The sequence below is a fragment of the Lissotriton helveticus genome, chromosome 6 (assembly GCF_964261635.1).
Source record: "Lissotriton helveticus chromosome 6, aLisHel1.1, whole genome shotgun sequence".
Classification (NCBI taxonomy): domain Eukaryota; kingdom Metazoa; phylum Chordata; class Amphibia; order Caudata; family Salamandridae; genus Lissotriton; species Lissotriton helveticus.
In genome coordinates, this window is record NC_136067.1 from 1,756,509,324 (window position 1) to 1,756,525,993 (window position 16,670).

The window sequence follows — 16,670 nt, forward strand, 5'->3', positions numbered from 1 at the left end:
GTGGCCAGAGATGCCAGTTGGGTTTAGGTTTCAATACAGTTTTAGGAAAAGAACACAGGCCCGGGGCACCTGATTGGCAGGAGCCCAGGGCACATTCAGTCAAAGTACTTAAGCAATTCAGCATAAAGTGGGGGCATACCATGCAAGAAAGATGGCACTTTCTCACAACCAGTGGTCAGTATCTTACATGGCTCTGCCTACTGTCGCGGAAAGTTGTGTACAGAACTGACGTCAGCGCGCGTGGGCGCGTCTAACTAGCTCCGGTGACGTCATCTCGGCGAATACGCCGCCAACAACGCACACGGAGTCGTACGACGACGCCTATCGACGTGCAGGGGTACTGCTTACGAAAGCTTACCGGATCCAGTCTGACGCCTGGGGATATTCTTAGGTAAGGAGTTTATCACTTACTAATGTTGCTTACAGGTATATCGTTACCGAAGGTAAGTAACTTGTTCGATAAGAAGTTGGGTTGGCAAAAAGCCCACTGCGAGTTCCTTATAAGCTCACAATATATCTTTTCCAACCATCCAGGTAGCACAGTTTAATGGACAAGACCTAAAAATGAGGGTCCTACATGCTCACCGTTAGGCACTCGTGGCAGGGTTCATTCCTGTCCTAGCACTGATGGATGCTGATAGAATAGGAGCAGATTTCAAGACCTCATGTCCACTGCATGATCTCATTGACTCACGGCTCTGTCAACAGAATGTTTTTTCTTCAAAACGTTGCAATTGTGTCTCCTGGCTTTATCCCAGAGCTGCTCATGTGCTTCCTCAGAGCTCCTGCTAACTGTTTAATCACCAAAATGAATCAAAGAGGAGACAGCGGATACCCTTGCCCTAGGCCCCTCTACAGCATCCATTTCTTTTAACTTTATTTACAAGTTCTGAACCTTTCACATGTAAGACCTTTAAGTAGTTGGGTCCAATATCTAACACTGCTGTGGCATACTTCTCCCACTTAGTCTAAAGAAATATTGTTAGTCGGTGTTCTCAGACTAATGATTCTGTTTCTATGTGGTACAAATCTTGACTGCTCTGTGTGAATCTGATATTGGACGTAAACAGCATTTTTCCATTCACTTTACTACGTTAAGGATAGAAAGAGGTCTACACGGCCTACTATCTGTGGGTCTGTTTCAGGTTTTAGAACCAATACGAGTGTACAATTTTAATTTTAGCCATTTACCCTGGGGCCTTACCTTTGATAACCTGCTTAAAGGGAGCTTGACACATCTTCTTTTATAAGTGGTAAGTCTGTCTTATCTCTTTGATCATCAGTCAAGTCAGTGAGATTCATCTCGCAAGTATCTCCCGATCAGAGTGGACATTTTGAGTACACAAAGTTTATGGGGAACCCCTGAAACAAAGAACTTATAGCCTTCAGTGCGCCCCCTTGATCACCTCTTCACTTTAACATAGACACAATAAACCTGTCTCTCAGGAGCCCTGATAACATCTGCCCAACTAGTCACTTTCTAAGTCAGCTATAGAAAAGAATGTCTAAGGCAACATATCATTCCCCCTATTTATGTTTAAGACTTGTTCATTCATACTGTGATTTGGGGACTGCACCCCTGATCTAATTCCAGGCAGTAGAAGGGGGAGTAAAAAAAATACACCTTTCCATACTTTGGTATTTACTTCCTAGTTAGCTTAATCATTTTGTTGTGCAAAAATGCATCTCTCTCTCCTGTAATTCAGAAATGTGCCATTCTAGATGGAGCTCCCGGCTCCGGAGGAAGTGCAAAGGCCCCTTGCATCCTCTTGATTTGGAAAACAACTTTGACAACCCCTTCCCACACATCATATTTGGAATCCCATGTTCCAGATATAGTTTCATTGTTGTGCCCACAAACATCTCTGGGGTTACATACATACATACATACATGATCTGTCCTGTGGATTAATATTATGTACTTGTTTCTAGCCCCTATTGAAGTCAGGGGTTTGGGGCGGGGGGGGGGGGGGTTATCTTTTCCCACAGAGTATGCTACTTAGGAGGATATTGATTTCAATTCTTAGTAGACTTATCTCCCGTGTTTGAATATTTGAATAATGCCATCTCATGGAGGGTTTTGTAGGATAACTTTCTGTTTTACATCTCACTGGCCTTCTTTTTTTATTTTTTCTATATTTTTTTGGTCCAATTTTAACCAAGGCACATACAATAGCCGGTTATGGTATAATCAAAACCCAAATCCTAAAGAGAGAGAAACAAAAACAGAATAGACAAATATACAATGTCCCGTTCGGTTTAGTTACACATAGAAATTCATATTCCTATCTAGTACTGCATATTTTATATAACAGTCCAGCAATACTAAATCATGGTTATGCACAGAAAACAAAACCTCACATATTGCTAAATACCAAAAAAAAGAAACCTCTCATTGGCCTTCTATTGATAGTTATGATCTGTCCCTTATTAAGTTGCAATAGTTTACTGCGTTGGTGTCTCGTTGTCTATTCTCTCTTTTGAAACGTGAGACCCAGTCTCAACACACCTGAGTAAAAGGTCAATGCTAACTGTAGCAAAGACAAATTAGTGTGAGAAAAGTATGTTGGCTTGTGAGAGGGAGTGATGTAGGGTATTACACCAAGGGGAAGCTTTAATGTTATAATTGTGATGACTGATAACATTCTTAGTCTAACCGGTATTTCATTGTACACATAATTGTGCTGACATTCTTGGTCTGACAGGCGTTTCATTGTAAACATCCTCCCTTTTGTCTGACAGCCAATTCTGAAGGAGTACTAGTTCAGTAGTAGGCCATGTGGCAAACGTGTACACACCTTGCTAAAAAAAATGCCTCATTTAGAGTTGTTGATGGAATCATGTGTTTCTTGGGCAGTTGAAATACCTGATTTGCATGTAAAGATTTTTGCTAAATACCTTTTAAAAATGATTTTGGAAAATGCACCTCAGTTTGATGTTGGACTTTTTTTGTTGCAGATGATGATGTGCCTGCAGACATGGTTGCAGAAGAATCAGGTCCTGGTGCACAGAATAGTCCATATCAACTTCGCAGAAAAACTCTTCTACCTAAAAGAACAGCTTGTCCTACAAAAAGCAGTATGGAGGTAATCCCAGTCATTGGAATAACATTTTGGGTTTAAAAATGCCTAGATTTCCAGTTAATACATTTTGAATATAATTGATTTTTGCTTTGAGGAGGATAGTCTTGACTGTGTGTCCTAGGTAGAAGAGCAGTATAATTGTCACCCGATTTGTTTTTATAGAGTCAAGGAAAATTTATTTGGGGTAGACTTCAATCTAGCTCCTACCTAGGAGCGAGATCAGCAGTTGTTGTATATTCCTGAAATATAGGCTTTTCTAGCAAGTCCTCTGCCAGCAGTGGAGGATCTCCAGAGCATTAATTGAACCAGCATTTGGAAAGCCAGTAGGTCTCGTTTTAAAGAGCAATTGGCTCTGCACTGTCTTTTCTTCATGCTCTACAGTGTCAAAGCATATACTGTACAGCTTGAGGAAAAGCTTAAAAAATAAAATAAAAATGTAAGCATAATGATGTGGCTGCTGAGCAGTGTCATTTTGTAGGCATGTGAATCTGTCACCCCATACACACACTCCCCAGGGGCAGCATCATCAGGCTTTATTTATTTCTTATGTTATTGTGGTGCTGGTAGCAGGTCAGGTAGGGCATCATTGTGAGGCAGGAACGAGAGAACAGCATGGAGCAAAGCCAGGGGTGGGGAGTGAGAGAAGGGTGGGGGGCAGAAGCACATGGGCGAGAGGGAAACAAAAACATGGGTGGGCTATAAAAAAAAAATGTTGAAAAAGAGCAACTCTGGGGCATAGAAGCTCACTGCAAGAGTTGTGGTGGGGGCAGAAGCATACGGGTAAGGGAAAAGCACATGAGGAAATCAGATTACAAACGCATGCATTCTAATGGAATGCTTAAACAAAAAGAAAAAAAAGAAACTTGCAAAGTTTGAGCAGTGAGAAGACACAAATACCTTGGCCATTCTCTAGAGGAGGGCCAAACACAAGACTAGGATGTGAAGCAGACGCGCTAACGAACAAGAAGCAAGCAAACAATTGCTCAGTGGTAAGCAGTAAGAGAGCTTTAAGCCCATTGAAACCTAACAAAATGTCTTGCAAGAGACAGTGCATGCTCTGTCTTAGGATGGACCTAAGTTGTATCCATTATGTTTGTGTTTTAATAATTTATGTTACACCTTTGGAGGTTCCTCAGTTTCTCTTTTCAATTTTTTTGTAATTGTTTTTAAAAGGCCTCGCATCTGTACACTTGAATTTTAAATGTTCTGCTAAAAAATGGCCAGTCTGCCATCTTAATGAAGTATAATAGATGGCCTGTGGTATGCCAGCACACATGGGTAAATTATCATAAAGAAAAGTATTTTCCATGATAGACTGAGAGAGACCGAGAGAGATTGAGATTGTGATTGTTTGTGATTGTTTGTGATTGTTTGTGATTGTTTGTGATTGTTTGTGATTGTTTGTGATTGTTTGTGATTGTTTGTGTTTGTGACGGTTTGTGTTTGCTTGTTTGTTTGTGTTTGCTTGTTTGTTTGTGTTTGCTTGTTTGTTTGTGTTTGCTTGTTTGTTTGTGTTTGCTTGTTTTGTGTTTGTTTTGTGATTGTTTGTTTTGTGATTGTTTGTTTTGTGATTGTTTGTTTTGTGATTGTTTGTTTTGTGATTGTTTGTTTTGTGATTGTTTGTTTTGTGATTGTTTTGTGATTGTTTGTTTTGTGATTTTGTTTTGTGATTTTGTTTTGTGATTTTGTTTTGTGATTGTTTGTTTTATTGTGATGATTTGTGTTTGATAGTTTGTTCTTTGATTGTGATTGATTGTTTTATTGTTTTTGTTTGTGATTGATTGTGATTGTTGCTGATTGATGTTGATTGTTTTGTTTGTTGTTTGATCGTTTGTGATTGATTGTTTTTGTGATTGTTGATTGTTGTTGATTTAAGCATTGATTGATTGTTTGATTGTTTTTGTCATTGTGATTTGTGATTGATATTGATTGTGATTGTTTGTAATTGCGATTGTTTATTGATTGTTGATTTAATTGTTTGATTGGTTGATTGTTTTTGTGATTGATTGTTTGTGATTGATTTTGATTGTTTGTGATTGCGATTGTTTATCTTGATTGATTGTGATTGATTGTGAATGAATGTTTGTATTAGTTTTTGTTTTTGTTTTTAACCCGTTGGCAGTGGCGCGAATTCCTCCGCCGTGCGGGCAGTTTAATCAGTGTGCGGGGTACAGACGGCTCCCGGCTGTCCTCCGCACACGCCCACCGTCACGTGGGACGGCCGGGGGCCGTCCTCCCCATCGAACAGGTTAATTTTTTGTTAACTGTGATTGTTTTTTGGTTTTGATTGATTGTGATTGCTTGTGAATGATTGTTTGTTATTGTTTGTTGATTGATTGTTTTTTATTGTTTGTTTGTGATTGGTTGATTGTAAGCCGAGCAACTGGGCAATGTACATTGATGAAAAGGGAGGCAGCGGTTTTGAAACTGTTTCAGTTCATGTCCATCAACATGCAGAGGTTAGCACATTTACATTAAACATTTTTACATTACACAGTTAAATTTCACTTTTGTTTACATGCAGGGAAGTGTTAACTGGTTTTGAGTTGAATCTCCAGATTTTGTGTTGACTGTTAAAGCCGGGATTCCCACATTCAGCACGAGCCACACTGTACTTCTGGGAGAGAAAAGTCGCAAACATTAGCAACAATATATGTATTTTTTATCTCCTTAGGGTGCTTCTACATCAACTACTGAGAATTTTGGCCATAGAGCGAAACGACCGAGAGTCTCTGGGAAATCACAAGACTTACCAGGTATCTTAACTTACTGCTGTTGAATCTTAAGAATTTCACATTGGCGCTTCCCTTTGAATTTAATTATTCTTCTCCTTGGTGCTCCATTGCTCTGGTAACTTTGGTCTTAGAAAACAGATTATAACGATGCTCCGAATCAAATTGTTGATTAGATCTCTATAACTCTGGCCTTGGTGTGAAAAAGGCATATTTTTGTTTGCTAAAAATATGATCATAATGTAGTAAATCATATTGATAGTCTACTTCTTATTATTCTATTGAGCATTTGACCTCCGACTATATGGATTATGTTAGTCTTTTTATACCAAATCCACTGCTCTCTCCAACCCGTTTGCTGGTATATTGGTGATATCCTAACATCCATTAATGTTTTCATAGCAGCGCCTGCAGAGCAGTATCTTCAGGAGAAGCTGCCAGATGAGGTGGTTTTAAAGATATTCTCCTACCTACTGGAGCAGGATCTCTGTAGAGCGGCTTGTGTGTGTAAACGCTTCAGTGAGCTTGCTAATGATCCAATTTTATGGTGAGTGACAGCTTTTCGTAATCCCTATGTGTTCTGAAAAAATCTAAGATTATACCTTGTGTTGTGTGCCGTCTTTGTGTGTGAATAGAGTTTATAAAATAATAAAAATATTAACTGACAAATGGTGGTTTTTAAAGCCCACTTCACTTTCTTTTGTCTCTTTAAAAGATTGACGTTTAGATTTTGTTGTACTTTAACGTTGGGCATTTGGAAAAATATTAGTTATTTTTTTCTGTTTATCTTGTCATTTGGTTAGTGTAATAGTGGTGTTAGTACTGAATTTATAATTTTTAAAGGTGCACAGAGTTATATAAAACACTTTTATTTAACATACGATGTGTCCTTGATGCCATTTGGGAAACACTTTTGTGTAAAGCGTCTCCAAATCTGATGTTAAGTTGAGAAAATCAAAACGTTCACCGTTCTGAACAGTCGAGTCTGACTCAATCGGTGTTAGAATTCCTTTGTCACAAGAGTTTCAAACTGCTAGGGCTTTGAGGGGTATTGGGTGTGGTCTTCCTGAAACATGAGGCAGTTAACTGCTCTTTCCATTTTCTTGATTGAAACTCAAATACAAACTTGGTAAAGGTGGTCCTGCATGAAGGAGACCTATATTCAAGGACAGACTCGGGAACTGGCGTGCCATGCCATCTCTTAATATCTGTATTAACTTCTATTCTCTCTAGTTTGTTTATTTGTGAAAGTAGAAAGACTGGCAGTGCTAGGAACTCTAGTTCTCTCTACTGGTGTTCCCAACAAAAGTTGCCACTGGTCCTGTGGGTTAGGAGTGGTTTTTAAGGGCGCATCTTACAGCCAATTCAAGAATTGGTAAGATTGCCTAGGGTAAGTTGGTGGTTTGAATTGTTTCTGGAAAGGAGGAATCAAAGTACTGTGGGCAGACTGAAGGATAAAAGGTCAGTTACGGGGTGGGGTCCTTAAATGCATTTGAGAGCAACCGTGCCTATTGGGATATTATTACGACATTCACAACAGCACTGAAGAAATATGTATGAGCGACGGCTTCAAAAACATTATTGTAGAGAAATTCAATGTAGCTAGGGAAAGCAGCTCAATGTGGGGGGGAAAAAGCCCTACAGAGGAAATTATTAAATGTAGGAAGCCGGCTTTGTATATACACTATACCAAAGTACAGTACAGCGTGCACAGATTCCAGTGGTTCCGCTGAGACTAAAATAGATAATACCTCACTCTCTTTTGTGATAGTGTGGTCGAGCAGTTTGGCTTATCAGAGGGTTGTGTTAAGCATTTGTTGTATACACACAGTCAAGAAATGAGGCACACTCTCCATGACTAACTCCCAGTCCAATATTTGTATGAACATGTTACTTTTATTTGAGAACCGAGAAAAACTCAGTTGCAGGTAAGTACCAGTTTCTGGGTACAGGCCCTGGGTGTTTAAATAGCTACGGGGTGGGGGTTGTCACAAGGTAGCACCAAGCATACACCAGCAGCGACACAGGGGCAGCAGGTTGCCGGGGGCAAAGACCGCGTCGGGCGCCCAATGCAAGTGAATGGGGGGGACTCAGTTTTCACAAAGAGGCTGCAGCCTCGGACCAGGAGGCCGGACGAAGGTGACCAACGACTGGGCAGGTATGTTTAGAATTCGGACAGCGGGGCCCCGTCGGCTGGGCTCGCTAAGGTCTGGGGCTGAGGATGCAGGGTGCCCTTAGACATCGGGAAATCTTCACCAGAGCCATTCACGGTCGGGTCAACCCTTCGTGCTGAGGCTACAGGTGTCTTCGTCCAGGAGAGGTCAGCCACTGATGGATTCGAGGTCTGGATCGCTGGGGAGACTTCACTGGTCCAGTGGGCCACTCAGATTCGGCTGTGGGTGTTGGATGCAGAGTGCTCAGGACTCGTGCTTCCAGAAGACAAGGGAGTCCTTGATGTTTCTTTGTGGACAGAGCCGCTGTCCTCAGGAGTTCAAAGTCTTTTGGAAAGGCAGGCAGTCCTCCCAGGGTTCTACAGGTCGCTGGTCCTGCGTACAAGTCGCTTTTCACAGCAGATTTCTTCGAGGGATGCAGACAGGTCAGTAGGACTGGGTCCAGGTCAACTGTCTGCTGAAGTCTTCACTGCTGCACAGCTCTTCTTCGTTATGCCACTAGTAATCTGAGGATCAAGGTTCAGGGCTAAGCCCAAACAAACAATATAGGGGCGGTACAGGTGCTGGCAGGAGGTAGGCAATGGGCTACGTACGTTTAGAGTGACCATGCCTTTTGTATGTCTCCTCCTGGTGTCATAGGGCCACCCCGAAATTATCATTTATGGAGTGTTAAGGGGAGTAAAGGGTAGTAGCCAATGGGCTACTTACTCCTGTGGTCACTACATCCCAGATGACCCAGAAGATGAGGACAAAGAAGATTGCACTAGAATCAACTCGTCCTGCAGCAGCTGTGCCTCGAAAAGCCTGGGAGGACTGCCTGCCTTCAACAAAGACCCAGGAACTCCCATAGAGTAGTGGAGCTGCTGCCCTGCAGCCTGTGGGCACTCCAAAATAACTGTGAGGGCTCTGGACCACTGCGGACCCGACAGTGGAAAGCACCGTTGCACCCGTACCCCCGAGTTGAAGTGGGCCAGCATGTTCCCACGATCCTCTGGATACAATGCTCATCTTGGGTTTGCCCACAGTGGACTCAGTGATGCCACCTGCAGCCTCTGTGCAGGTCCCCTTTACCGTGAGTGTCTCTGGTGATGAAAATCCGATCTCATAAATCAATAGGGGAAGGATCACTTGTCCTGCATAACCTGGGTGTACAGGTGATATTTGTGTATGTCCCAAGGTAAAAAAACCCTCATGCACGTGTGAATAGGATCGAGTTAGCGGTATATCTTGGTTCTCCGCTGTTCATTCACGTGACTGCATAATCATTGGGTTAGTTGTTCTGCAACCTCGACCCGGAGGTCTTTACCCATGGTTAAAAACAGTAGTGATCAGTGATGAGAGATAGGTGAATTAATCTAAAATACTCAGACAGCCAGACTTTTTCTTTATTATTTCTGGATTCGAGTAAGTTTGTCAGAAGATATATTGATGTGTACATATAGGGAATGATTAGGATTCTTAAGTACTCAATTTTCGTGATTATAAAAAGGACGACATGTTTCAGCCCTTGGTTGCCTTGTCAGGTCATGTGGGCTTTCTTCAGGACCATGTGAAGTGTAGTGGTGTCTCCTATATAAAAACTTCTTATTATGATGAAAGGTGTGGCAAAGTGACGTAATAATCCTTCGCCTCTGGGAGGTCTCGTAGTACCTGTTAACATAAATGAAATGGGAGATGAAGTACATAGTGAAACAATGCAATGAACTGGCAAAAGAATGCAAATGCATGTTTAGAAAGAATAGACAAAATGGGGAAATAAGCATGGATTTTTCTCTCTTTTATTGCTAGGTTTATTTATCTCAATTCTTACTTTATACTTCAATTTTTGCTCTTGTAATGATGTTTTACTTTGTCTTTATTATTCAATAAAGCTTTTGAAACTTAAAAAAAACAAAAAAAAACATAAATGAAATGGAAAACAATGGGGGAGGGGAAATGGGTTGTAGGACATTCATAACACATAAGTTTCACTATATTTTCATTTCGCAACTGGAAAATGGCAATACTTTATAGAGCACACACCAAATTGGCAAATGACACACACTCATTACCGGCTTTCACCCTTGATAGTCGTACTGTTTTATCGTAGTTGGCAAAAATTCCCTACTCATTATGTTTGGATAAGATTGTACATATTCTATAGACCCTATGTGGGCTTCTTAAATTAGCCAGTTGTCATCTGTCTATAATGGCAATTCAGTTGCGCTTTCACACAAATCATTCGATCTTCAAGTTGTGTCACCATATTAGATGCCCAATCTTTGAATACCGATATTCACATTCTCGTTTTTTGCTCCTACTAAGCATTCATTCGTAATTACCATAATGCCCAAAGTATCAAATAACTCTCGTGTGTTCATAGTTAACACTCATTAGGCATTCTAAATGGTAAGCGATAGCGTGTTTAGAGAAAACTTTGCATGTCCTAGTAACGGGCGTAGCCGTCCGTGTATGTTCTCACTCGTATCATTCGGCGTGGGATGGTTGTCATTTCATCCACTGTTACAGACATTCATACGTTTTTGGCGTAACTCAATCTCAGGACACACACTCCCTGTTGGTATCATTTATCCAAGAAGCTGACAAGCTTGTCGATCAATATCGGGGATTGTTTGTAAGTTAGAATGTCGCTGAAAAATGGAAGTTCATTATTACTGATTTACTTGACACAAACGTAAGATTCTCAGCATAGCTCTTCTTCCATTCTTTAACCCTTTACGTCACAAAAACATTGGTTCAAAACACGGCCCCGGAAAACATCCCTGTATCCGGGTCCAGAAAGGCAGTGTCAGCACAAGTCGTGCTTGAGGACGTAGCCGCAGGTAGCAGAAACGCAATGCTCCACGAAACAACAAAACCGTAATGTATTACCAATCCTTGATTTGTAATGTATTATTATCGCTTACAGTAGGCTCCCTGACTCCCTGGCACCCGTTGAAGCGTGAACCAGCGCAAAAGAGGTATGTGCAAAATCGCGCCATATATTTTCAAAAATGCCCGATTTTGAACGCAGACGACCCTCCTCTGCATATATACGGTGTTAAGAATCCATATAAGTAAGGAAAACAAAACTTTGGGTTAGCTTACAAACAATCCCCGATATTGATCGACAAGCTTGTCAGCTTCTTGGATAAATGATACCAACAAGGGAGTGTGTGTCCTGAGATTGAGTTACGCCAAAAACGTATGAATGTCTGTAACAGTGGATGAAATGACAACCATCCCAACGCCGAATGATACGAGTGAGAACATACACGTACGGCTACGCCCGTTACTAGGACAAGCGAAGTTTTCTCTAAACACGCTATTGCTTACCATTTAGAATGCCTGATGAGTGTTAACTATGAACACACGAGAGTTATTTGATACTTTAGGCATTATGGTAATTACGAATGAATGCTTAGTAGGAGCAAAAAACGAGAATGTGAATATCGGTATTCAAAGATTGGGCATCTAATATGCTGACACAACTTGAAGATCGAATGATTTGTGTGAAAACGCAACTGAATTGCCATTATAGACAGGTGACAACTGGCTAATTTAAGAGGCCCACATAGGGTCTATAGAATACGAACAATCTTATCCAAACATAATGAGGAGGGAATTTTTGCCAACTACGATAAAACAGTACGACTATCAAGGGTGAAAGCCGGTAATGAGTGTGTGTCATTTGCCAATTTGGTGTGTGCTCTATAAAGTATTGCCATTTTCCACTTGCGAAATGAAAATATAGTGAAACTTATGTGTTATGAATGTCCTACAACCCATTTCCCCATCCCCATGGTTTTCCATACCATTTATTTTAACAGGTACTACGAGACCTCCCTGAGGCGAAGGATTATTACGTCACTTTGCCACACCTTTCATCATAATAAGAAGTTCTTATATATGAGACACCACTACACTTCACATGGTCCTGAAGAAAGCCCACATTACCTGACAGGGCAACCAAGAGCTGAAACATGTCGACCTTTTTATAATCACGAAAATTGAGTACGTAAGAATCCTAATCATTCCCTATACGTACATCTATAGATCTTCTGACAAACTTACTTGAATCCAGAAATATTAAAGAAAAAGTCTGGCTGTCCGAGTATTTTAGATTAATTCACCTATCACTCATCACTGATCACTACTGTTTTTAACCATGGGTAAATACCACCGGGTGGAGGTTGCGTAACAACTAACCCAATGATTATGCAGTCAGGTGAATAAACAGCGGAGAACCAAGATATACCGCTAACTCAATCCTATTCACACGTGCATGAGGGTTTTTTACCTTGGGACATACACACATATCACCTGTACACCCAGGTTATGCAGGACAAGTGATCCTTCCCCTATTGATTTATGAGATTAGATACACAGGAAACTGGATGGATCACAATTTCCTTCTCCCTCCTGATTTGATTTAGTGATGAAAATCCGATACCTCAGAACACCTCTGCACCCGACCACCCTGGCCCAAGGAGAAGAGGTCCAAAGGTATCTGCGAGCATTCTAAGACCTCAGCCCCTTTGTTGGTTCAGACTGACTGCTCTCCCTGCTTGCAGCCTCTTTACAACGGAACTGTTCTCCAATAAAGTAAATGGGAAACCGATGCTGTAACATGTCTCTGCATCCGGACGCCCCAGAGCGTCCCGAGGTTACCTGTAGGTTTGGCCTTGTACCTTACCTCATACTCATCTAAAGTCCAAGATATTGGTCCTGTAAGTTGCTGTGAAGTGCCCAAATTCAGTATGGTTCCCCCCCTGTAGGAAGCTGGCTCTGTATATGGTAGACCAATAGGTGGTTATAGTGTGCACAGAGTCCAGAGATTACCCCAAATGTGTACAGGGCTCACTGTAAACCAAAAGGGCTCTATTAGTGGTAGTGTGGGCAAGCAGCCTTAAACATAACACTGAGGAATGTAAAACCTTTATTGCACACACATTGACCAATAACTGACACACAACTCAAAAAAGAGATCCACACCAATTTTATAAAAATAAGCTTTGTTTGAGTTTTATTTCAAGACCAAGATCTTAGCAAAAAGGAAAGTATGTTTTTCAAGAAAAATATTTTAGTCTTTTAAAAATCGACAGTGCAATTTTCAAACAGTTCAGTGTTATCTTATGGAGGAAAACAACAATGCTGTTTCATGGGTAAGTACCCAACCTACAGTTCCAGTCTTAAGGGTTGAAGGTCAGCAGAAGGTAAGGTTCAGGTAAGGACAAAGTCTGCACCACCACCAGCACAGGAGCGGTTGGTTGCAGATGTCAAACTCTGAGATAGGCCAAATGCTTGGAGGCACGCTACTTGCAGGTAAGTAGATCAGTTCCAGGGGCCAAGTTTCGGGGGTTAGAGCAAGCACGGGGGCCACAAGACCACACCAACATACACCACCAGTGGCACTGAGGCGGCCGGGTGCAGGGTGCAAATACAGCGTCAGTCGGCCAATGCTTTATAATGGAGGACATCGGTTGTTAAACAGGCTGCAGGCGTCACCCTGGAGGCTGCAGGAGGGAGACCAGTGACAGCACAGGTAAGTTGAGGTGTTGGGGGTCGTAGGGACACCATCGATCGGGCTCCCCAAGGCCCAGGGGCTTCGGGTGCAGGTGTGCCCTTGGACATTAGATTGTTCTTAATGGAGCCGGTTGTGGTCGGGAGGAGCCTTCGGAATCACACTACAGGTGTCGTCGTGTAGTCCAGGAGGGGTGAGTCAACGCTGGGCTTGGACTCTGGATCGCTGGGGAACCTTTCCTGGATCGGTGGGCCACCTGGACACAGGCTGTCTGGGTCGGGTGCAGAATGGTCAAAGATCGCGGAATCCAGAGGACATCAGAATCCTTGGTGGTGTTTTCTTTATGGACAATGATGCTGTTGTCCTCAAGACTTCTGGTCTTCAGAGGCAGGCAGTCCTCTCGGGGTTTGTGGAGGTTGCAGACTGCTGGACGGGCGTTGTTTCTTCGCAGGATTTTCGAGGGCTGCAAACCGACCAGTAGGGCTGGGCCAAGTTGGTAGGCATCTTCAGTCTTCTTCTGCACTGCGTCTTCTTCGTCCTTTTTCTTCTTTGATCAGATAGAACTAGTTTCATGAACTGGGGAGCCACCTAAATACTATATTTAGAGGCATTATAAGGGAGTGGCAAGTAGGCCAATGGGCACCTAACATGGGGTGTCTACATGCTCAGTTATGCCACCCTACTATGGTAGTGGTCATAGTCCTAGTCCTGATTGGAGGCGACCCCCCCATCTTCAAGATGGCAAAGACTGAAAGGTGTCTTTACCTCACCTCCTTCACCTTAGGGGTGGAGTTGACAGAGGTGGGCACACCTCCTATTGTTCGTAGCTTTTCCCGCCGGTTTTCCTGCCCGAAAGAGGGTGTAAACTGGGGTATGCCATCTGTTGCTAGCAGCAGAGGCTGGGGATCACATACACAGGCGGCAGGCGTTTGAAGCTTCCCTTTCTAGCACTTGGCCCATGCTGGGGGAGTAATTGTCAAATCCTCCGCCCAGGATTTGCATTGCTTCTGGTCCCAGAGAGCGGGGGCTTTCAACCCAGGAGTCCAGAAACATGTCTGGTGGTGGCAGGCTGCCTAAAGTCAGTCTGTGACCACAACAGGGTGGATAGGTTTTCAGGAACCACCTCTGAGGTGCCATTTGATTACGTGTTTCAATAAATCCCACACTGGCATCTGGGTAGGTTTATTGAGTGGTGTAATGTGGTACCAAACACTCCTGGGTTCAGAGAAGTAGTCATGGTGCTGGGGAAATTGAGTTGTCAGGTTCCCAGCCCAAGTGTACTCTATGGCTTCTCTGGCACTTCCAATATCTAAGAATGGACTTAAATACTGTAGGGGCATTTGCCCCAGTATTGGAACTTTCATAGATTCCCATGCTTTGTATCATTCCCCGTCGTCGGAATGGGAGCCTCGGTAGTATAAAAAACCATAGAAACAAAAGAGAAACTTAGGCCTAGGCCTCATCTCCTTTTGTATCCTATCACCCTCTTTTTGTAAAAAGAGACCAAACTTTTGCCAGGACCAATCAGAGCAGCCTCACCCTCTGGAACCTTCCTGAGAGAGCTCAGAGCCTCAGATTTTTCTACCGCACGTTGTGCTAGGGAGTCTCCACTGAGCTCTGCTCAGCTTTTCATTCTACTTCTGGATTTCTTCAAGTTTCTACTGGATCAACATGTCTGACAAGGAGAAGAAGGCCTTGTTCAGGGCCTGTGCCTCTTGTGGGAAAAAACTTCTTTTTGTGGAGGATAAGCATGACAATTGTATTTACTGCTTATATCCTGACCACAAGGCCACAGAGTGCAAGATCTGCAGAACCTTCTCCAACAAGACTCTTCGGGACAGGGAAGGTCGTCTGTTAACCTGGCTTCAAAAAATGAGGACTCGCAAGGAGGTGCTCTCTTCGGAGGAGGAAGATTCCACGTCTTGTGCTTCCTCTCACAGATCGAGGAAGAGGGGTAGGTCTCCTCCAGGATCTTCTACATCTCAGCCCTCCCTTCAGGCCCCTCACAAGATCTCTGATAGGTCTGAGAGGGCTGGTCCCCTTCAATCTCCTCACGGAAGTGTAAAGGAGAGGCAGGGACAGGCTGCTGGAGTGAGTGCAGCTTTAAAGGACATGAAGGAGGTTCCTCTGTCTCCCCCTCCGTCCAAAAAGGCCAAATCTAGTGACAAACACTCTTCAGTCACTTCAGGACCTGGGCCGGAAAAGAAACAGCGCCCGTCGACGACGAAAACACCAGGTACGTCGTCGACCGTTTCTTCAGTTAAAATTCCCGCTGTTTCTGTGGCTCCGTCGACGGGCTCGTCGACTGTAGCGCCCTCCACGATGACTTCGTCGTCATTCAAGGTCCCCAGTTCGTCGGCGCTAACATCTTCCACGTCGACGACGGCAAGCAAGGTACTGTAGACGGCAGCGGTGATGACGAGAACTACGTCGACGACGACTACCACCTCGACGTCGACGACGATGTTGATGACGACGAGTTTGTCTACGAAGCCGTCGACGGTGGTTCCGTCGACGACGAGACCGGCGTCGACGAAAGCGATGGTACCGTCGACCATTCCGTTGACATCTTCGTCAACGACTGCTACACCGTCGACGACGGCATCGTCGACGGGACCGTCGACGGGGCAAAAGATGCCTTTTTCGACGCAGAAGATGAAGATTACACCGGAGATTACTTCTCCGCGACGGGTCTCTTCACATCCACCTACTATGCTTCTAGACGATGAATCTGAGGAGGATGAAGTTGAAGTTGAGGACGATGATTATGGTCCTGCCTATAGTCCCTCTGACTTGAACGTCAAGATGCAGGAGACAGACACGGAGGAGTGTTACGAACATGCGGGTGGCCAGCAGTCGTATCCATATGTTCGGGAAGAGAGACATGCTCCGAGTTTGGGCCAGGGCATGGTAGCCATGCCCTCTTCGCTCATATCTGACCTGCAGATGATGCTGCAGGATTATCGGAAAAGGTTTCCGTCGGAACCTTCTGGACAGTCTGCAGTTCCTACACAGTCACAAGTGCAGCAGGCTATTAGTCTTCCAGTGGCACACCCCTCGCCACTACCGGTTGCACCTGCGGTCCGAGTCCCCACTCCGGATCCCGCACCCTTTCATGATGTCCAACAGGATACCTCTTCGGATGAGGAGGTGCTACAGGTGGATCCCTTGGTTGATCCGT

General features: G+C 43.5%; 1 protein-coding gene across 2 annotated transcripts in view; it reads left to right on the forward strand.

Moving 5' to 3' along the window:
* The window catches only part of FBXO11 (F-box protein 11), a 501,351-nt gene that overhangs the window by 92,312 nt on the left and 392,369 nt on the right, over positions 1–16,670 (forward strand). The window contains exons 2-4 of one of the 2 annotated variants that reach the window (XM_078649648.1): positions 2,959–3,086; positions 5,758–5,839; positions 6,218–6,362. In XM_078649648.1, the coding sequence (XP_078505774.1) occupies positions 2,959–3,086; positions 5,758–5,839; positions 6,218–6,362 (355 nt within the window). The remainder of the gene's footprint in view (positions 1–2,958; positions 3,087–5,757; positions 5,840–6,217; positions 6,363–16,670) is intronic. The other variant, XM_078649649.1, reaches the window with a different exon arrangement.